The sequence below is a fragment of the Anas acuta genome, chromosome 12 (genome assembly GCF_963932015.1).
Source record: "Anas acuta chromosome 12, bAnaAcu1.1, whole genome shotgun sequence".
Lineage (NCBI taxonomy): Eukaryota > Metazoa > Chordata > Aves > Anseriformes > Anatidae > Anas > Anas acuta.
The window spans coordinates 13,518,252-13,541,014 of record NC_088990.1 but is presented as its reverse complement, the minus strand read 5'-3'; the positions used below and the strand labels follow the sequence as shown (position 1 = coordinate 13,541,014).

General features: G+C 40.6%; 2 protein-coding genes across 3 annotated transcripts in view; one reads left to right on the top strand and one right to left on the bottom strand.

Annotated features, from left to right (window-relative positions):
• SCAPER (S-phase cyclin A associated protein in the ER) overlaps positions 1-826 on the bottom strand; it is a 160,228-nt gene extending 159,402 nt beyond the window's left edge. Inside the window, exon 1 of the mRNA XM_068695860.1 lies at positions 681-826. The gene's annotated coding sequence lies outside the window, so the exon portion shown is untranslated. The remainder of the gene's footprint in view (positions 1-680) is intronic.
• Positions 827-844: 18 nt separating this feature from the next.
• Positions 845-13,043, top strand: RCN2 (reticulocalbin 2). Of its 2 annotated transcripts, none has more exons than XM_068695887.1 (7): positions 845-1,124; positions 1,210-1,315; positions 3,037-3,233; positions 5,639-5,740; positions 6,982-7,078; positions 9,321-9,463; positions 12,235-13,043. In XM_068695887.1, exons 1-7 carry the CDS (start codon positions 1,017-1,019, stop codon positions 12,385-12,387), a joined length of 906 nt encoding a protein of 301 aa, XP_068551988.1. In that variant the 5' UTR covers positions 845-1,016; the 3' UTR covers positions 12,388-13,043. The 2 variants fall into 2 exon arrangements, with proteins under 2 accessions (XP_068551988.1, XP_068551987.1); XM_068695886.1 differs by having other exon boundaries at positions 5,627-5,740.
• Positions 13,044-22,763: the final 9,720 nt, after the last annotated feature.

Genomic DNA, 22,763 nt, shown 5'->3' with positions numbered 1-22,763 from the left:
TCACATCTCCCAAATGAAGTGTCTTAGCTCTTTACAGTTAATAGAATTTGAGGTTAACCAGGGAGCAGTACATCGCCGTCATCACCGAGGATGAGGGACAGTACAGCAGACAAAGCTCCATTAATTGAGGGCTCTACTTGAACACCTTAACATCTCCCTTTCTGGAATTCCAGATAAGCCGGTATCACTTCTTTCTGTTTGAAAGAGGACTTCCAGAAATAGACTAATCTTGAAAGGAGAAGTAACAAATCCAACACCAACCTTATGCAAATCTCAATTAAACCACTGAGAGTGATTAATTTGACCTCAGTGGGCTCTGGATCTGAGCAAGCCCAATTTCATGTGACATCTCTCAGTTACAACGTTCCTGCAGAGCCCCCCTGATCATTTACTGGACATAATTTTAGTTTGCCTGAGTGGTAAATGAGCTTCAATTTATTTTACAGCTTTTCTTTCTATTACCTGTGCCGAACAGTTATGACCATCTGTATTGATCCACCTTGCTAACTCATTTATAACGCCTCGCTTTTCCCTTTGTGCTGTGTGACGGTCAGCTCAGGCCCGCACCAGGAGCAAGCCTTCCCCCTCTCTGAGAGCAAACCTCCACGCTGCCGGCTTCTCCATGACCTTCACTGCGGCACGGCTGGCTTAAAACAGCCCCGAGCTCTGACAAAACTCACCCCGGCCTGCCAGGCTTGGCTGATGCCTGAGCCGAACCACTTTCTGGAAGTGAGAAACCGCCGACCTATGCTGACAGCACTTGGTACCTTCCGCTGCCGCGGCACGGCACGCCTGGGCGGCAGAGGCAGGACCAAACTTCGCGGCCCCGGCCCCGGCCCCAGCCCCGCGACGTGCCCGACCCCACAGCCGGCACCGCGCCTCGCCTCGCCCCGGGGCCGGCCGCTCCCAGCCCGGCCCGGCCCCCAGCCGGGGGCAGGCGGCGCCCCGGAGCCCCCCGCGGCCCCTTCCCTTCCTTTCCCCGCCCCTCGCCGCGGGTCCCCTCGGCGGCGGGCGCGATGCGGCGGCGGCCGCTGCTGGCGCTGGGCCTGGCCCTGTGGGCGCTGGGCGCGGCGCTCGGCCAGCACCGCGCCGACTACGACCGGGAGGCGCTGCTCGGAGGGCAGGTGGGCGGCGGGCAGGGGGCGGCGGGCGGCGGCCGGGGCTGGGGCGGCCTCGGCGGCGGCTTCACGGCGGTTCCCTCGCCCGCAGGAGGAGGCGGAGGAGTACGCGCGGCTCAGCCCGGAAGAGCAGCAGCGGCGGCTGCGGGCCATCGTCAGGAGGATCGATGCGGACGGCGACGGGCTGCTCAGCAAGGGTAGGGCGGGGGGCTGCGGGCTGCGGGCTGCGGGGAGGGGGTCGTGCCCGGGCGCGGGGCCCGGCGCTGGGCCTCGCGGAAGGCAGCGGGACCTCTCCACAAAGGGAATCGCCGCGAGAAGTGTGTCAGAAATGCCGGGAAAAAAAAAAAAAAAAAGGGATATTTCAGTCCCCAAGGATTGTGTTTCCCATGACACAAGCGGTGAGGGCCATGGAAAGCAGGCAGGAGAGCCCTTCCCACCTTCCACAGCAGCAGTTTTGTAGCTGCACCTCTCCCTCGCCTCTGAAACCCCCTGGAATCCAGTGCTTTTTGAAATCCTTTTTGTACAACTCACAAAGCAAGGAAGAGGTGAAGAAGGTACCTGCAGCTGTAACATTGAATGCACACGCTTGAACAGCTGCTGACACGGAGCCACGCTGTGGGATCATACGTGCTTTCCATCACAATATAGCATCAAATGTCATTTCCCAGACAAAGGTTTTACTAAACTAGTAAATTCAGGCACCATCACAACACTTTCTTCATCTTATTGTCAAACTCATTATAAAAATGCCTGTTTGTTCTGCTGGAGCTTAACAAAAAAAAAAATGTAAGTGTCTTGTGAACGTGCACACAGAGCCAACAGAATCCTTGTTCCAACTCCAGAACTGTGGTATGTCGTTGACATACCAAGCATGCAGTAAGCTTTCTGGGTAGGAGGAAAAAATACAGTTCTAAAGATAAGTTCAACTCTACCTCTTGAATGTCTTCCACTGGATGTGCTGAATTTATTAATCAGCTGCACACTTAGTTCGGTGTTCCTGTACCTGACTGAGCAGAGGTGAGGTACTGTGTGACTTTGGCAGGGTGGCTAACTTGTAAAATAAACAACAAGCACTTTGCAACATGAAGGCTCTAGGAGAAGAGGTCTAATATGTTAAAGTGCAGAAATTCCCTCTGTACTCAGTCCTGACAATACATATTACATCTGGTTATGTTCTTAGTCTAATGGAAACTGGCTTTCCCCTCCCTTCCCAAAGGAAAATCACAGTGGAATGCTTTTTTACACTAAGAAAATTAGAAATTGACGGGAATGGTGATTTTTGGATACGAATTTACACTTAGAATTTTCTGTATTCAATTTCATTTTCATAAAGGTCTGAAAAGAAAGCTTAAATGATCCTAGAGTTGGATGGCTTCAGGTTTGAAAAGCCCTGGCCACATAATCATTTCAAGCTGACATAAATGCCAGCAGCCACCGAAAGGGGCAGGCTTGCATTGTTCAGGCCTCAGTAAGCCTGAAATAAGGGTAACTTCTCAGCTGAAACCCAAGAATCTTCCTTACGGGATAAGTTCCTAGTTGATCTAGTTTGCTGTGCAGCTGCATGAACACTCCCTGTAATCATTTCTTCTTAACCACTTCCTTTGTGTGTCAGAAGGATGCGTCACCCTTTTTCTGGCAGCACCAAAATACACCGGAGTGAAGTAACCATCTAACTCTAGCCTGAGGGAATCAATAGGGAAACAGTATGACAGAAGACAAACTAAAAGCTGTAGCTGTAGTCTAATCTCTTGAAAAAAAGGCATAGCACAGAGGAAGGCTGTTTAACCAACCTCTTGCCTACATACTTGCATCTGAATTACAAAGTATATTCTAAACTGAATAGACCTGTGGTATCTTTACAGGTTTTATGCTACAGATTATTCTGATTTTTGCTTGTTTTACTTTATTATTTTCACAGATGAGCTGAGCTCCTGGATACAACAGTCCTTTAAGCATTATGTCACACAAGAAGCTAAGCAACACTTCCATGACTATGACAAAGATGGTGATGGATTAGTGTCTTGGAAAGAGTACAATTTACAAATGTATGATCGTGTCATTGATTTTGATGAGAACACTGTCCTGGAGGATCAAGAAGAAGAATCATTTCGACAGGTAAAATGTTTCAACACAGGTTTCTGAAAGCTGCTCGCAATAGAAAACAATATGTGTTTACTGACAGAACAGGATGGTTAGAGAAACCATAGCAGCTGGCACATGTTTTAACACTTTCATTTATCTGAGATAGGGGAGTAATTAATGAAAAGTAATGGAGTATTAAACTTGCTACCAACAAAACACAAAGACAGAATGAAACTGTACCTCTTGGGTACATTTTGCTAGCTGAGTGGAGTATAAGTCTACTGGCAGTCTTATCACAGAGCAGAGCATCCAGCAAATGTCTTAAAACAAGGTGGCAATCTATTAAATTAGGTCCATGGCCTAACCAGTGTCCTGCCTGTAGCTGGGGCCAGTAGCACTGGTGTTGGTCAGCCTTGTACTGTTCTTTTAACCACCCACCTTGCACTGCTTTATCCACTTTTCATTCATTTCTGAAGTACTTGGTGTGGGTGGTCAATAATGTCTTCTTTTAAATTTTTCTGTCTGCTAGAGATCCACAGAGAAAGCAATAGTAATTGAAACATTTTTAGCAATCCAACCCTAGTACATAAAACTGAATATATAAACAATCGAAGTTACAGATTAATCTCATATATGCAAATAAATACTTAAGAATGAAAGGAAAAAGGCAAGAGGGACAGAGAAGGAAGGACACCACAAATCTGCTATAGTAAAACTTGCTTGTTTTCAAGTTAGACATTTATAAGGACATGTAAATATTTCCCAAAAAGAGAATAAGTGCGTTATTAGACTATTCTGGCCTGAGGTTTTTTTGTGAGAAGGAGTGCTTTGGTGCCTACTTCTAGTAAAATAGTAGTCTTGAATATAGTGCTTGGAGGTCACTTAATTACATAGCTTTTAAATAAAACAAGATTTTGAATGGAACTACCAGTCAAAATCTGGACCCCATGTTTGAGATGTTGCCATTATATTATGCTGAAGTAGAACTCCTGCTTATTTGTGATTTGTGATGATTGCTTGCTTGGTTTTCCTACTTTCTGACTTCAGCCTATACTGGCAAAAGCAAGACTAGCAGCATTGCACCAGCATCATGTGTCAGCTGTCTTCAGCCATACTTTTGTAAATTAATGATCCTGCTCTAGTTAAAACAGAAAAGTTGGACTTCGTTACTGATTTAAATTGACATAAAGTAAACATGAATTTACCAGAGGGTGGCAGTCTTGTTCATCACATCTCAAAACACTGAAAACAAACCACCCCTCAACAGTTCATTTTGCAGTCTAGTACTCTCCCTAGTCAGTCTTTCTGAATTGCGTTCCAGTTTAACTCTTAGTTAAAGTCAGCTTTTCTTTAAACACAATTAATTATTTTGCAGAATAGTTAAGCTCTTACACTTTATTTGTTACACGTGGTCTGCATGAGTCAGATTAGCCTAACTAAACTGAGAAGATTCAATAAATAGGATAGAAGCTAATAAGTACAGCTTCAAGTGGTTATTTTTAAAGTATTTGTGATCTCTGGTTTGCTGGCCACTGCCTTATCCAGATCAGAGTCATACTGTTAGTACAATACACTCAAACATAGGACTCCAAAATTTTCACAGCTCACATCGCATGCATTTTGAGTAGAGATTTGTTATCAGTGGTTTGGGTCTTTATTTTGTTTGAAGAGACTATACAGAATGAAACAAGGGCAAAGAAGAAGGGTTTTGAACATTTAGAATACAGAAGAAGGAAGTGCAAGACATTCAGAAATAGTAACTTGCCTGTTTATTGTGGATATTACCTCTTGTAAGAAGGCTTGATAATATTTATACTTAACAGAGGGTACAGAAGTGACTTTGATTTGAAATAAGTTCATATGTAATGGACAACAGTCTTGTATTAAAGGAATCTGCCTCATCCTTCAGCACTTAAAACGGCTTCAGAAAAGGCAGTTTACATATATGATATTTGAAGACTTTCTTGGAACTGTGAGGAGCCCTTGATGTAAGTGAGATACAGATTCAAAAGGTTAAATGTCCTGAAAATATAAATGTTAGGATTTGTGATGGCCACCTTAACAGTAATTGTACTCCACTAGGCTAGTTTGGGAATTGGTGACTTGTAGAAGTGGAAGCTTGTCTTTATACATGACTTCCTGGTCTTTTCATCATCTCCCTTTCATGTTTTTGAAGCCTTGACTGAGAGTGTTTCAAATGTTCCTAACTGAAATGAAGGAAATTTTTATGGGATTCTTAATAAAAACCTTCCCTCAATTAAAAGTGCTATTCTCATTGCTCCGGATGAGCTCTTCTTAGTGAAAATGAAACATCAGTATAATACAAGAAAGTAATGTGAAACAATTAATATTCTAATGCGTTTACAGCTAACTACTATAATGTTTTTCCTTTTCATTAAGCACTCTAACTAAATCTGTTTTCTAAGCTTCATTTAAAGGAGAAAAAGCGTTTTGAAAAAGCTAACAGGGATGATGTTCCTGATCTAAATGTGGATGAATTCATTGCTTTTGAACATCCCGAAGAAGTGGAGTATATGACGGTAAGATTTAGGAGGAGGTCTTTATCGGCCTGTGTATATAGAGGCAACATCTTTTTAATGTCCCAGTGCTACAGGAAATGTGCTTTTGGGCGGCTATGTATATTGCTTTTCCAGACCAAATAAAAAATCAGGTGGTATGTTGTGAATTCAGTGCTGGAGTTCAGAAGATGGAGCAGGAGTTCAGTGCTTTTCTGGAAAATTTATTTCAAGAACTAGTATGTGTCAAGAAGCAGTATTACACAACTACCTTAAACCTTTAAGATTAGGCTGACATAACTATCTCTAAAATTCTGTTAGGTTAGAAACACATCAGTAAGATTTCAGCTTGAGAAAGTTGCAAGCCTAGTTCAGAGTTCAATTATTGTTAGAGGTATTCACGATAAAGATGTTTTGATGCAGGAAAAAGGTCAAGTGCCAGTTACCTTCACCTTACTTAAAGGGCCACTATGGTCACTTTTCTGGTAAAAAAACACAAACAAACAAACAAACAAACAAAAAAACGTTTTGAAACTTTGACTTTTCTGTGCTCAGAGTTTGGGGGATTATTATGCAAGCCAGGAGCACTGTGGCACTGTTGATGTGTTTCATCACTGCTGTGACTGTTGGTGTCATTCCAGCTCAATACCCACAGCTGACCCCAGTTAAAAGTACACTGCTGCTTTTCTGCAACAGAGTCTTCAGGTTTGGGTCTCTGATGCTGCAGAGCTAACTGCCAGCAGGAGCTCAGTGCAAACATAGCCTCTGTTTGTGTTGACATAATGCTTAATTATGAACAAACAAGAACAACTACAAGAACAGGCTTGCTGGTCTCACCGGGAAACGAAGGACCAAGACACAAAACAATTTTTCCAACAACTTCAAAAAGTTACAAAATGCAAAGAAATTAGTACATCAAAAAAGAAATAGGATTATAGTTTTGTGCAAATTCATGTGCTTATATAGTTTTGAATTATATTTAAGGATTCCAACTCTACATACACCCAACAGATTTGATTTTCATAAAACCTGACATCCTAAACTCTTAAGAATGGATCCATTCTGTGGCACAGGAACCAGTTATTGCACTAGTTCACGTAAAACAGAGAAGCAGATTTGAAATGACATCTCATTAGTTTAAAGGACATTTACTTTCTTTTACATACTTTCTTGTGTTTATTGTTCTAAAATGATTTATTTCTGTTTCTTTTGATTGCAAGACTGATAAATTGATATTTTGCCTTTTGTTTGTATGTATGCAAAAGGACTTTGTCATTCAGGAAGCTTTAGAAGAGCATGATAAAGATGGTGATGGATTTGTCAACCTGGAAGAATTCCTTGGTGATTACAGGAGAGACCCAAGTAAGGAAAGGGTTGGGGGGCAGAAACTGAACAAAAGTTTTTGGAATGGGATGAATTGTACATACCTTCGTTTTCAGCTTTTAACACCTCCACCTACAGGTTCCAAGTGACATTTTCCTGTTGGTCAGAATAATTCAATTTCCTGGTACTGTGCCTTGTAGATCATTATTTCAGTCTGCCCTGCGTGTATTTGGCAGTAGTTTATGCACAGCCCACTGTTCCCCTGTAAGTTACTTCTTTTCCCAAAGACTGAAGCATAATCCTCATCACTAGGTACGTAGATAAAAAAAGATGCAGTTTTGCTAACTGAACGCATCTGGGAAAACAGCCAGCATGAATGTAAGGTTAGCCTTTCCTAGTCTTGATTGGCTTAAGGCAGCTGTCAGCCTTGCTGCAGAAGGACTGAAGTCGTGTGTATTTTAAGAGAGGGAGAGGGGAAGTGTAAGCAGTCCCTTCACGGTACCAGGTATTGAAAGCCCATCTGCTTTCGCTTTTTTTTTTCACTCTTGCCCTTCCTTAAGCTTGCTCTATTCCTGTGTTAACAAAAAAAAAAAGAGAGAGAGAGAGATTATACACTGTACTTGACTTGCTACAAGATAGGGCAGAGAACTCTCCTGGTTCCAAAAAGACCAGTGGCTTGATGCACGTGAAAAGTCTGCTTGGTCGTTAAGGAGTGCAAATTCTGAAACATGGAGGTTTTTTTTTTATATCTTTTTCCTACTTGAACTTTAAAAAAGCCTTTCCAAGCCAGTCTATCTAAAGTTATTAGAAAGGGATGAAATTATTGTTAGGGTTCTTGCAGTAACAGAACAGCTTTGCTATTAAACATTTTTATCAATGATTCAGAATCATCTGGAACTGTAGAAACTTCTTCAGGTTTTCTCCAAATGACCTTCTTCTGCAGACAGTGTTCTTGCTGCACACTCTAAAATGACTAATAAGCTACAAGGTGGGTCTGGTTTCATAACCGCCTTGTGGCTTTGGGCAGCAGTGTATTGCTGAATTGTGATGTCAAGAATAACTGAGTTGTAAACTAGATGTTAGAAAGGAAAGAGAGAGACTTAATCTTTTTTCTTTTATAATAAAACCTAATTATTTTGAACTGTTACTTGTTTGCCTGTCATGTCAAATAATTTTGACTTTCATGAGGTTTAGGAAGTCTTACAATCTGTTAATGTTTGTTCACAGTGTTTATCAGTGGTGAACGATCACTGTGAATTGCCTCTTAATTTCTTGAAGAGTTAGAGACAAGTTAAAAAGCTGGTTAGGTTTCAGAGTGCAAAGTCAGAATACAGGGTAAATATAGACCAGGAATACAAAGAAATACAAGCAGTAAATGGGACTGCTTTGGATATATTCCAGCTATTTTTAGAAAAATTACAAAAAATAAAAACTGTTTTGAGAGCTTACAGTACTGTTCAGAGTCTGTTGAGCCTGCACTAGGTAGGAACTTTGTCCTCTCTGTTAGCTGTCACAAATGACCTCCCTGGCTGTTAAAGCACAGGATCAGACAGTAGAATGTTAAAATTTTGGTATCGCCTTACAAGTTTCGTAATTGCATACACAGCACAACCCTAGTTCCCTACCTACTTTTAGGACACTTGTTGATTTAAAGCTTTTCCCTACTTTCCTCAATCTGTTAAGTGCTGAGATGACCAGTGACTGAGAACTACAGTATTGCTCACATTGCTGTCATGGGATACTATTAACATGCTATCTGCAATGTTACTGCTATACAATGGCTATATAATAAGAGAGAGTAATCTTAACCCAGTCAAAGTAAATAATGTCAAATATCTCCATCATCCACTTAACTTTTTCCTATTGGTATGTCAGATGTCCCAATAAGTAGGAAACCATCCATTTGGCAGCACATTTTATACATAGTATGATTTCTCCCCCATTTATTTGATTAATTTTGGTTAACATTAAAATAAACAGCTCAGTTGATTGTAACACGTGACTTTAACGTCCCCTTAGTTCAACTGCAAATTTACAGTCTTTACATTATCTTAGCTTTAAGTTCTGTTTTAATCTATACAAATATTTTAAATGTTTGTGTTTTTGTTTTTTTTTTTTTAATATCCTTGGACTGGTCGGTAAGGTCTCTGGTCTCTCTTTGTTTAGTGAAATCACTTTTATGTTATGAGACTAAATTGCATTAATTTGCTTACAAGAAAAGGTGAATGCGTCAATTTTAAAGAAAAGAGTGGTTTTAAACTTGCTAAATGTTTCTTACTAGCTGCAAGGGAAGATCCAGAATGGATACTTGTTGAGAAGGATCGATTTGTGAATGACTATGACAAGGATAAGGATGGGAAACTCAGCCCTCAAGAGCTGTTGTTTTGGATAGTACCTAATAATCAGGGTATTGCACAAGAGGAGGTATGTGTTTTGACTGGTTTAATAATTGCTGTTTAGATTTTATTTAATGCAGCAGAATTCTGGAGGTATCACAGCAAAATGATAGATAAATTCAGATTTACCATATTTTAGTAGTTGAAAATGAATGCTTAGTAGATGTTTGCATATCTTTTTTAGCCCTTTTTTCCAGTTTGACAAAGAATGAAGGTCCCCAGTCTGGGTAAGGCAAATGTGATGTCATTTTAAAGTTACAGTAGTTAAAGCTAATGAGGTATACAAATAAAATAAGCAGTTATATAAAGCACAGTTATGAAAACAAAAATGGATCATTCTTCTTCTTACTGGTTAAATTGCCATAATTTGTATAAAAATTGTATAAAAACCTGTATTTGCATAAGTATAAGAAAATAGACATACTGTATGATTCAAGATTCTGTAAAGCAAACTTTAAAATGAGAATGATAATTGAAATGGTTTAATCAGCAGTAGAATGCCGTAATAGGTTTAAGTGGATTCTCATTTTAGTTGTCTATTTTTTGTAGCAGGTAGTAGAAGCACTGAGCATACCAGACCAGCCTATTTTTATGAATGTTAGAGTTGCTGACGGTAGTAGAGAAGGTTTCTGCCTTTCTGCTAGTAACTACTTATCTTAATTTGTGCAGATCTCTTTCCTTTGCACTGAAGGGTTTTGGTGTTCAGTATGGCAGACACAAACAGGTTCTCCCGTGCCTCCATAATTATTCTTAAAGTTGGGATACTCTTCAAAATAGATTAAGATAGCTCATCTTCTGTGACTGGACAAGTCATTACTGAGCTCCCACCTCCCTGCTATTTCAGCTCTGCTGATTACAGAAAAAGCAGCTTGGTTAGCATGCAGCACTGGCTGCTCAGGTACCTAACCTTGTAGGAACCTAAGCTACAAAATTGCTATAGGACTATTTTTGTAAATGAGCATCTGTAAGCTTTTGTGCAGACTTTTTTTAAACATCTGACTCTTGAGGGTTGTTGGTTCTTATTTCACAGAAAGAATACTGATCTAACTGACATGAGTTCTGTGTGTTGTTGAGTCTATACATACCTGTTCTGTTTGGTTGTGTTTTCTTTAATCAGTTCTTCACTATTCATTCAAACCTTAGCTTAAAGCAAGGCCATGGTGTACTAATATCTCAGTTCTACAAGGTTAGGGTTTTTTATTTGTTTTTCTAATGTGCTATTTTTTTCTTCAGTTAATGCAAGGGCTTAGCAAAGTCCCCTATCCTAAAGAGAAGGTGGCATTGACTTGCATCATAAATTGCTGTTTGTTTATATTACAGTTTGATTTTGTCATTTAAAAATGGCTTGAGAAATCTGGTAGTTAAATAACATAAAACAACAGAAAAATACTATGCATTCAGTTTCTAGGAACTGATACATGTTTACCAAGATGTTTTTCTTAATACTCTGTTAGCTTTTGCCATGCAGAGTGTTTTTGAAATCTGTTTGGCTGATGTTACTACCTGTCATTTTCTTCAGCCCTCTTTGCTGATGTAGTCAGCTTAAATGTAAGTAATATTTCACTTTTAATAAAGCCGCTAAGCAGTCACATTGAGCCAAACCAATCAGAAAAAGCAGAAACGGAAGGACCCTGTAAATCATCGTATTTGTAGATATTTAGTAAATAAAAACCCAAGCCATGTAAGACTAGGAACTCTGCTATTTCTCAGTAATAACAGCTGCAATAGAGCTGTTGTGCTAGCTTGGTAGCTTTGAGATGTGTAATTCTCATGAATAACATACAACTAAAGTATTCCACATTTTTTGTTTCACTGCGGAATTTCCCTCCTTCTATAATACATAAGCAAGCAAAAAATTGAGAACTGTTGTAACTCGCAGTTTCATTTGACATTGTGTTTGTCTTTTTTTTTTTTTTTTTTTTTTTCCAAAAAGCAAGCTTTGGCTTTCAGGAAATGGGGGAGATCTTTAATTGCTATCCAAAGTTGATGTTCCTATGCATGCATGACTTACCTCATCTGCTGTTGAAAATACAAAATCTTTTCCATGGTTGACATCAAATACTTTCCAGTTAAGTTTAAACCATGAATTACAGTTAGAGAGCTATTTTTGCAAATCATAAATAGATACAGAAATGGTAGCAGAATAGAGACCTCCAGAGCTAAAAGTAACGGCACCTAAAGTTTAAAATGAGAGCTGGAAAAACATACCCTGTCAGACAGAGGGTTCATTCAGAGATAGAGATAACCGTATCTGGTACACACCTATGGAAGAGCATGCTCAATATGAAGACTGCACTGGTTCAAATCTTAGTTGAGGTCATGCACACCAAGGGCCGTAGCTGTTGCTCTGTGGCTGAATGTCCAGAAACAAAACACACAGCCTCTAGCAGACCTGCTAAGCTTGCATTTTCTGCAGATTGTATGCTAAAGGTATGTATGGCATCAACTAGTGGATTTCAGAGGCTGCTGGTACTTCCAGGAAGACGATCAATCTTTGCTTTTTTAACGCTGTCTTCAGAGTAACACTGCCCTCAGAGTAAAGCAGTGGGTTTGACATTTATTTTTTTGGTTTAGAATTGATGATGAGGTTAGAAATTTGATATTATGACTTTGCCACTGAATAAAAAAGGCAAGGGGAAACAAACTGAGGCAAGAAAGATTCTGTTCTGAACGTTAATGGCATCTAGCTTGTTACAAATAATGGTACAGTGTCAGGACTCTGTCAGTGCCATTCCAAAAATGTATTTATAAACGTTCCTACCTATTAACTGTGCACCTGGTGTTCCATTTATTTTAAAGGCTGTTCACCTTATTGAAGAAATGGATTTGAATGATGATAAAAAGCTTTCTGAAGCAGAAATTCTTAAGAACCAGGATTTGTTTCTTAACAGTGAAGCAACGGATTATGGCAGGCAGCTTCATGATGAACGTTTCTACCACGAAGAACTTTAGATTATTTATTTTGTAATCTGTTTTTCTTCCCTTTCTTTCATTTGGAGCTTTTGTTAAATGCACCCACTTTTCAGCTATGTTGCAAGTATTATGCTGTAATTACAATAGACTAATGTTTGTGTAAATACTTTGCATTCAAAATTAAATTGCCCTCCCGCAGACTTCCTTGGGCCTCTTCTAGCCTGCAAAATTAATCTTAAATACTTACTTCCAAAATTATATAGCAATGGGAAAGAAATTACTTAAGGTATTGTACTGTATTGTGAAGAGTTGTGTGACTGTACTTCAACTAAATGGAGAATCTAAATGATTCTCTGAAAGAATTCAAACTACAAAATGAGACTGCTATATTTTCTACTCAGTTTAATTAGGGAGGAGAGTAGGGAAGGTAGGGGAAGATGTTTAGAATCAGTATTAACCGTGTTTTATTTAATACATTTGGAGAAACACTTAGCTTAATGCCTCAATTGTTTAAGAGGTTTCTACTTAATTTTAAATGGTTTCTATGTGTTTTATTGTATTATAATAAAAACTTACTATTTTTACATCTACAGAAAACAATTGTTTTTATGTACAATTCTACAGCATTGGCAGTACAATGGTATTGTACATTGTCAAGATCCTCCTCATTTGTTGGATTAAAACTTAAAATATTCTGTCTTTGTTTTATACATTTATTACATACTGTGGTCACCTGTAGCAACTCCTTGAAATGTGAACAATTTGCAGTAGCGTATTTATTTGGGAGTCACTCCTTTTGAATGCAGATCAGAATACCAAGGGCAACTCACATACACCACGTGAAGGGAACAGTATGTATTCTTTGGCAACATTCTTAGGTTTTATATGCTACGGACAGCTCCTCGGATCTAGATATTAAAAACGATTAAAAAAAAAGTAATGCGTGCATTTAGCATTTTCTGGACATGTTTGCAAAAGCAGTGTTGTTTTTTTTTTTTTTTCTGAAATTTGGGATATATGGAACTCTAAAGCATCAAGACATCACATAATAGTTGTAATGATAACCTCTAAAAGTTAACTTCAGTTGAAAGCTCCACAATTACCATTCATAAAAGTAAGTAATGTCTCATTAAGTGATTATTTGAAATAACCAGGAAGGTTAATGGCATGACAGATTCTGTTTAGGAAAGTTCATATATTCACTTCTCATCTAGAAAGTCACAGCCTTACAGAATAGTTTGTGTTAAATATGTTCGCTTTTATTTTATTTTATTTTTTTTTAATTCCCAGGTAACTGACTCCTGTAATGTTTGTGCAGTATTGTTCTTGGCTAATGTATGTCTTCTTCCCAATTCTGTTTTTAGTAAAAATAAGTGCTGCCTTTTTTTTCCAATAGACCATCTCTTAATTATTCTCAGAACATCCAATCTTCCTTTCAACGTAAGTGTTGAAGTATCACCATTAGAAAGCTAGCAGTTTTGATTCAAAACAAAACTACATCTAATTTTACTGGATTTTTTAGGTATCCTTATTATAGTGATAGAAATTAAAAATGCTTTTTCAATTTTAGAGATTGCTTTTCTACCCATATTTGTTAATTCCTGGAAATGTAAGTACAACCATTGCTATGTTGTTGGTTGGATATGATTAAAAAAAGCAAAACAAAAAAAAAAAAACACACACACAAGAAAAAAACAGTGTGATTAATTTATGTGTGTCTAGGAATATTAAAATAATTGTTTTCATCTTTGTTGCTTTGAAATATACCTGAAGTTGCTAATTTGTTATTATTCTTTTTGGCATTTTAAAACAAGTCTTAACAGAGTCAACTGCATACTCAGCATTAAAAATGGTGTAATCAACTGGAAAATTCAACTCTCAAAGAGAAAAAAAGGATGCCTCTGGAAGGATGCCACTATCGTTTGCTCTTTGACTCAGCTTGGAGTCATTTGCGGGATTGCTGTAATTGCAATACTGCATAAACCAAAGGTTATAGCAAGACCAATAGAATACCAAACACCACAGAATGTACACTTCACATCTCAGAGTCTGTGCAAAACATCCAATTTGCTGCTCATTTTAGTCATTCTGTGAGCAAATTGTGTTAGGTAGTATTAGCGCTTAGCTCTCTGCAAGAGAGAAATGGAGCTGCAGCTTTCGTCACTTTGTAGCTTTTAATCTAATTTTATGGGCATAGAAAACCAGTGCTTCAAAAGGAAACTATAATTGTTCATGTAACCAAAATGTGGATTTGGAGAAGTGCTAAGCTCAGTTCCCTAATAATGCTGTATTCTGTTGAATGTTTCAGTAATTCCTAGAGTAAATTAACATAGATTTCTCTTGATTTCTGATAATGGGTTTGAAATTTGACTTGTTTTACATTAAAAGCCTAATAATGCTTTCACGATCTTAGATTTGTGGCTTCTGATAGCTTAATCTAGTGTTTAGGTTGTCAAAATTGGCAACGCACCACTTCTATTTAATGATGTCTATCCAAATATTGTAGAAATTACATGAAAGTGGCAAAGGTATTTTCAGGGTTATGCACTGAAAGGGTCTCTCCCTTACCTAGCATTTTGCAACTATGCCGAGAAAGTGCAATGAGGTAAGGAACTTGAAACTATTTTACTGTAGATGGAAATTAAATAGAAAGCTTTTTTAGTGGGTTAGAGCAGAGATTATCACCACTCCAGTGTGGCATGACATATATATTTATAGAGGGAAGTGCTGTGCTGAATCTGGGATCACCGGAGGCTGCTGGAGTCACACACAGTTACGCCAAGTCTTTTTGTTTCCTGTAGGAACAATTTGTTGTAGTACATTCAGAGTTTCTTTGTATGGTGAAGGCTGGAAGCAGTGTCTAGTAGCTCTTTCCCCTCTGCCAGATTTTACAAAAGGTTTTGCACAACATGCAAGCTTTGGATATGACTACATGTGCTTAAACATGGACAATGTTTTGAGAGAAACAATGGTCTCTTACGCTATTGTTCTGACGTGTTCAACTAGTGCTGCTTTGGAAAAGCCTCCACACGTGGCATCCTACAAGTCAAACAGATCTCTAAAAGGCATGCTAAATTATCATGGTTTTCCTTACCCATCTCTGTACCTACTCTAGCGACACACAGTCGAGAAGACAGAAAAAATAGGGGCCTGCTTGTGCCTGCTTTCTTAGGGATGCAATACACAGCAGTCTGTGTTTCTGCCTGTCCCACCCCTACTGTAACTTTGATTCTTTTTTGATTTTCTCTCTAATCACAAACCTAACAAACAAAAACAAGCTTCAGGGATATCTTAGTAGCCAAGAGCAAATTCAGCTAATGCTACATTTCACTCCAGTATCCCCTCTGGAAGTCACAGGCTGTCTGATGGCATCACTTCTGCCTTTTTTATGAGCACAGCTCAGGTTGTGGTCAGGTGGGACAGCCCTAAACAGCTGGGCCAAGAACAAAACAAAACATGCAAGCAAGCAAACAAACAAAAAAAAAAAAAAACACCAAAATTAAATCAAACCGAACTGAAAATTTAGCTTGGATTCACAGGAAGAATACAAAGAGATAGAGAAGGCTGAGTGTCACTTTTTGTCAATAGCTCGTGGTTGGAGGGGAAGAGATGTCCTTCTGAAGGTCCCTCGCCTGTTACACCTGACCTTGCTTTGTAAGCAGTGTGCTGAATACTCCCAGTCCAAGTACCAAAGCCGACAAAAGCACTTTGTCTCCATGTAATAACCACTCAGGTTTCTTAGAGGCTGAGCTTCTTGTTGGCAAGGTAACCTCATTCCCCAGAGAGGTTCCTGACATCCTCAGGGCCTAACTCAGAGGCAGGTCTGGGGGAATATGCATTAGGACAGCTCTTTGGACAGTGTCTAAGTGAGAGAGACCTTCAGAGGAACAAATACTAGCTGAACTCACTGAAGAGAACAAAATTCCTCTGCTTGTTTCAAAATCCTTCCATTTATAAAATCAAGGGTCCAGAAGATTGGATTTCTACACAAACACTGCATGTGAAATGTCAGGTGAAGAGCACAAAGGGAGAACAGTATGACAGCGAGTAGATGAAGAATCAATATCACAGAGCTCAGCTTTGCAAAATTTTGCAGAACACAAAGCATCTCATCCACTTAAAACGTACAAAAACACATCCTACCGAACTTACAGCTCATCTCAAGGCAAGTGGCAGGTGACAGAACAAGCCAAATCCCACTGCTGGTGTAAACAAGCCAGACCTCTCAGAGAGACATAATGTCAAGGCAAGAGTTGCAAGTTCCAACAAGGGAAATTCTGACTAGATACAAAATAAATTCACAGGAATGGTGGTGAAAGGGACCAGGAGAGGCTTTTGGAGGGTTCCCCTCAGGGGGTGGTCGGAGCTCAAAAAGGTCCTGGGCTGCCTGGACCAACTTGGAGGTTAGCCCTGCTGTGAACAGGAGGCTGAAGTGGAGACCTTGTGCAGACCGGGAGGCACAGATAATCCTCTTCAAAGGGACCCTGTCTGAAACATTTGGCAAGTCTATTAAGCAAGTCTATTGGTTATTTTTCAATAGACTGTAAGGTACTTTGAGTATGCAGCATTTCCAGCTACAAGCTATCCCTTCCTCCCGTCTTAAAAAACAAACAAGCAAACACCAGAGCTTGCCAGAAGTAACAAGAAAAACCTCTCAATTATGATTTTGAGGTAGAAGTTATTTTTGTTATAACATGTATATATTCATTCTCTCTGCAGTAGGTAGTGTCCCATGCAAAGTGCACGGTGCCCTTCCCACAAGAATAAATGTCACACTAAAGGGTAATACCAGCACAAACCACACAAGAATTTGGTCCCCAAAGGAGAATCCTTTGCGCTGCATAAATGCTTCTCACATGGATGTGTACTGCAACGCCTCTGAATGCCACTAGTGTGAAGGCATAAGGAGACACTTGGTTACAAAGAATGTCATTTTACCAGCCTATCTGATCTATCAAAGTGAAGATGTTGAAAAACAATCCACAAGGAAATCACTAAAAAAATATTTTTATAGTATACTTTGAGAAAAACTACTACTAATTGTTTCAACATTAACAGCAGTAGAAAAATAAGAATGAGCAGTATTAAGTATTAGCCAGAATCACTTACAGAGCTGAAGTGTGACTCAGCTGATCAGTATTTCTGGCATTTCAGGATTGCAAATAGCACAAATGCTACAGACGCTTTACCCAGTCCCCCATTCCTCTTTCTAGCTATAGTAGTAGCAGTGTGTGACAAGGGGCAGGAGGATTACAGCTCTGACTGGGACTCAACAGCTAGCTTGTCAGAGCTGTGAATGTTACATTTTGTTTGGAAATTAAAACAACTACACCTCAGTATTTCAAGCAAGGTAAATAATAATAAACATACAACTAATTTAGCTTAAAAGGTTTTGCTTTTTTTTTTTTTTTTAATTGAAGATCTCTCAGATGTTCATTGCTGACTGCTACAGTTCTGCAATTCTACTCAACAAAAAAGCATATTAAAACTACCGGGGATGTTTCTAAACGAGCAAATACACAGAATATTTGCTAAACATGCCAAAGGAATCAGAACTGTTGCATCCCATGATGCTAAGCAGCTCACCGTGTTACTAAAGGAGTCACAGTTTGTACAAGGGTTGCCCTGCTGGGGATGGCATTGACCTGCTTTCTTTCCAGAGCTGCAGTATGCAGAGCCCTTGCTGGGAAACGCTCTTTGGCGCTGCAAGCACTGCCTAGCTGGTTAGCAAAAGAGTAGTGATTTCCTTTCAATTAGCGGGACTGAGAAAACAAGCAGGTTTGTAAAATATCCAAAAAAAAGAGAGAAAAAAAAAAAAAGAGAACTAAAAAGCAGCTCTTCACAGCTACATCATGCTGTGACAAAAAGGGGAGAAAGAAACCCCAATCTTTTCATTTTCTCTCCCACCACCTGGCTATACTTCTCTCCAGAGAACAACCGGATACCTCCTGGGACATAACACCTCCCCCCCCCCACACACACACTTCTCTGTGTCCTCTTTGAAACACTTTCAGGGGTCGGGTTGGTAGGGATGGTAGCTAACCGTGTTTAGGTATGTAACACACACTGGAGGACCCCATTTCTGTGATACAACCAGTCATTTTAGGATATATGTGGTACCATGATGTTAATTTTAGAGGAAATCCACCCATGTGCTTCTAATTATGGAGACAACTGTTATTTTTTATTAGGTAAAACCTCAGGGCCTGGTCCACCTTTCAGTGAAGGCCTCTGTTTGAAACCACCCCGAGGCAATAGATATTAGTTAAGAAAGCAGCGCGTGCAGTCAAGCTTTATGTTGGCAGTTTTAAAGCAGCAAAATGGCAGCAGGACTGTCTCACGCTGAAGCAGTGCTTTGGGAAGGAGGGTCAGACAGCTCCTGCCAAAGGAGATGGGGGGACGAGCTGATGTGGCGGGGCTCAGGAGCGCAGATCGCTCTCCACCCACCACCACTGGGTCTGCAGGAGGCACGTGGGGGCTCCCTGTCTGTTTTCATGGGAACACAGCTCAGCTCCTTGCAGAGGGAAAGGTGACTTTTTATTTATTTATTTATTTAATAGGCTCACTTGTGGCTAATTTCAAGGCCTTTGACATTTCCTGCACTGAATCTCAGCCTGTATGGCAGCGGCCTGGCAGCTGTCACACCTGCACGCTGCCGCCGTGGTTTTCCTCTGGGAGTGGTCTCATCATCAAATCAGGTGTTTTAGGACTGAGCAAGAGGCCAGAGACTGGGCTGTTTTCATTTTGAACGTGACTAATACAGCCATCATTGTGAAGCTGCCGCTCTTGGATTTAATTTTAGAGAGGCCGTAAGGACTAGGCGAGGTGCCTTCTCTTTTCCAGTCACAAAGAGTAATTCAGAGGGACTGCAATATACTTGAGGGGTTTTGAAAAATATAATTAGTTTAATATCCAAATAATGTGGATATTCAGCACCTCTTTATATATCACCTTAACAATTTTCATAGACTTCCTTATCTTTTTTCTGTGTAGAATGAAAGGTTTACTGTCTGTACTGTCAGGCTACTTGAAATCAGAAGCACAACTGTTAAGAAAATCTTACTGGAAGCCTTGAATGAGTACAATCCAGCTTGCAGATGTTATTTTTGTGCTTTAACTACTGTCGGGTCCAAACCTGCTCCCCAAATCCCTAATAAAAAACTTTGCTCAAAGCAGTATTAGTTATTAGAAGACAAATGAAACTTTCATTCAGACGCATGCCAAAAATTGAGACTTTCTAATCTGAACCTTTCAAATATAAAAAATCTGACTTCTCATTGCTTTTGACTCCAGAATAGATTAAATGGTACATTCTGTTGCCACACAGTTTCAAGGACTAATTTGATAGATTAAGCAGAGTATATTATTGCTGAGATTTAAGTACTACTTTTAACAAATAAAAACCAACTTCTTTCCCTTACAGCCTTTTCTACTCAATTTATTATGAACATATAACATGCACTTAGAGAAAATTTATCAGACAATATGAAAGAAGACATGAAAAAAAACTGGATACATAAATCCAAAGGGTATACAGCACCTGATTCTTCTTATTGGCAATTCACCTGAAGGCATTGTGGATATGGCTACCCTCAGGTTAATGCATCTTCCAGGACAAACATGCACTGATGGATTTTTCTTACAGATATCAAGCAGGAATTGCTCAGACATAATCAGATTTTTTCTTTCTTTTAGTGTTTTTATTTATAAAACACAGAGGAGTACTATTTCCTTAAGTGAGAATAAGAAACAGCTTAAGGGCAATATTCTCCTCCAGAAACTGCACATGTGTTTGGGAGAAGGTGGGTAGATTTAGGGCCACAGCTGGAACAAAACAGAGCCAAGTACCCACTGGTTAAAGTACCCAGGAAAATGAAAAACAAACAAACAAACAAAAAAACACCCACAATAGGAATTATGTTATAAGATCAAAATGAGGGATGCTGAGGAAGCATCACATGAACCCCCCTGTGAAATCTCATGGCTAGCCTCCCTGGCAGTGTGGTATCTGTGGGAAGGAAACCCCAAAACCCACGTAAGGACACAGCAGAACACTGCCCCGCTCCCATGGGACCCTCAGCCCCGATGCAGAGCCCTCCTTCCTGTAATGGAGCATCCTCTACCTTCCCATCCCACCTGCGGCAGCAGGAAGGTAAGAGATGCGGTAGCCTTGCCCCAGAGACAGCACTCTTTTCTCTCAGGTCTCACACATATCACTATCATTTTTTCCCTGGCTCTCCTTTTGTACAGGTAGTTTCCATATAGAGGAATGTCAGTGCTAGTCAAGGCAGAGCACGTAACGGCAAGCACCATCAGCAAATGCTGTGGCTGCAGAGAATCATGAATGCTTCGTTCTACCTTCACCCCGGCTGCCATCCATTTGTGACCCGCAGGTCTGGTTACTTGTGCTACCAACCGTTTGGAAAGACATTCAGCACCACAAACAAGGAGTGTCAGGTGCGAAACTCCACCTTACATGCGTATTGGTGTTTTTTTTCCTCTAGCGCCTGGTGCCACTTTAATCACCTTGTGCCCAACAAGGACGGTCAAATCACTCTGCTATCCTGAATGTTAGGGATCCCCCCACTGAAATATAATTCTCATCCAAACACTGATACCAATGAAAGGAAGTGACAACTCGACCCAACAGTCTCCTTCTAGATCCTCCACACACCATTGTCATGAGAACAAGGGCAGGAGCAATAAAGCAGAGTGGTGTTAATGAAAAGGAAAAAAGCACGGGGAGTTAAAGCACTTTTCAGAGGCAAAATTCCTGCAGTTCCCTGGCAAGTGAGACGTGTACCCACATTGTGCTGGAGTATGTGCTCTGGTTAGGCTGTGAGTGCTGAGAGGCTTTTCAGGGAGACAGGCTCTTACTTGTCTTGCTGTGGATGTACAATCATTCTACTGACCCAGTCCAGTGGTCTTTTTCATTTTTTTTAAGAGAATCTTTGTTTTCTGAAGCTTACATAGCTTTTTGTTTCCCCATTACTACTTCCCTTCACTCTCTAAAGAAAAAGATGTGTAAGAAAGATTCCATTCAGAACGGCACAGAAAAGCTCACTGACTCCTACAGACGTGGGCTCCCAAATGCCTCTGTGACTCTAGGCCCTGCTGCCCTGTGTGCACTTCTACAAGGTTAAAGTGAGACTTCCAGAGGGACCGGCCTAGAGGACATCATGCTCAAACCATTTGAGAAGCTTCCTATCCAGCCAGGCACTGGCACAGCTCCCAAGCTCACTGAGGGCATTTTTACTTTGGAAATCCCAAACCTGCTCTCAGTTGCATCCTGCGAACCAGCATTTGCAGTAGTTCAGCTCCATGTACATTCATTCGATACCCACTGCAAGGCATATATGAATTCTTTGCTGTTCTGGCTTTGGGCAGAAAAGGAAAATCAAAGCTCCTCATGGCCAGTTTTGGCAGGATACCCTGGGCTCTGCAGGCTGCTGTTGGTCAGCTGCAGCATGCCCTGAGCCACCTGCAGGGGTACGCTTTGGGGTGGGGACCAGCTGAGGTCGTGGAGGAAATGAGCTGAGCATTTGGGGTTGTGGACTCCGTGCAGATGGCAAACAAGATGTCACTCACACCCTGCAGCTGTGAAGCACGGCCACCTGGAAAAATCTCCCCTATCAGTACTCCAACCCCTTCCTTCCCAAGCCTCCACCTCTAACACTGACAATTTTGCCACCACCATGTGCTAGAGGTTTCAGTTTCTTCAGCTGCAAGGGTGAGGTCATTTCTTTCCTCCCCCAGAGCCCTGCACAGCCTGGCTGCCCCTTCTCGCTCTGAACACAACCCAGGTGCGCTGGGACAAGTGGGCAGCCCTGCGGTCACAGCTCAGACCAAGCACCTGCCCAGCAGCTCAGAGCCAGGGACTCACAGCAGCCCCTTTCAGACAGCTCATGGAAATGCCTGGGCTAGGAGAACGGCTGCTCAAGGCTCTTCTGTAGACAACAGCAAGAGAGAAACATCCACAGAGCACAGCTACCTGCCGGTGCTGGCAGCACGGTGAGCAGGGTGAATCCCCGGGTGCTGTGCTTCCAAGGGAGGTTACCGAGCACTGCTGCTGCTGTTCAGAGGGACAGGCGGGGGGCAGAGGCCAGCAGGAGCCTCAAACACTGAACTGGCTTTTTGGTTCAGGGCTGAACTAAAAACAAACAAACAAACAAAAAAAAGCAGCAAATCATTCTGAATGCCTGAACTCATCTCTCCATTCACTTGATGCATATTCTATGAACCCCAACAGCAGCAACTATCAATTTCAAAACAAAGCTGTAATTTGGAAGTAGTAAGATGACGCATTACATTTTAGAAAGACTGAGACAAAACATCCTTTAAAAGATCTTTTCCCAACAGATCAAGTGTTATGAGCAGTGCCAATGTCCTCAAAACACACTCTTTTCAGGCAGTTT

Bases quoted from the DNA above. Each gene is read 5' to 3' on its own strand.
- RCN2 (XM_068695886.1), top strand. From the start codon at position 1,017: ATGCGGCGGCGGCCGCTGCTGGCGCTGGGCCTGGCCCTGTGGGCGCTG. The intron at 1,316-3,036 runs GTAGGGCGGGGG...TTATTTTCACAG, and splicing joins CGACGGGCTGCTCAGCAAGG to ATGAGCTGAGCTCCTGGATA. The intron at 3,234-5,626 runs GTAAAATGTTTC...CTGTTTTCTAAG, and splicing joins AAGAAGAATCATTTCGACAG to CTTCATTTAAAGGAGAAAAA.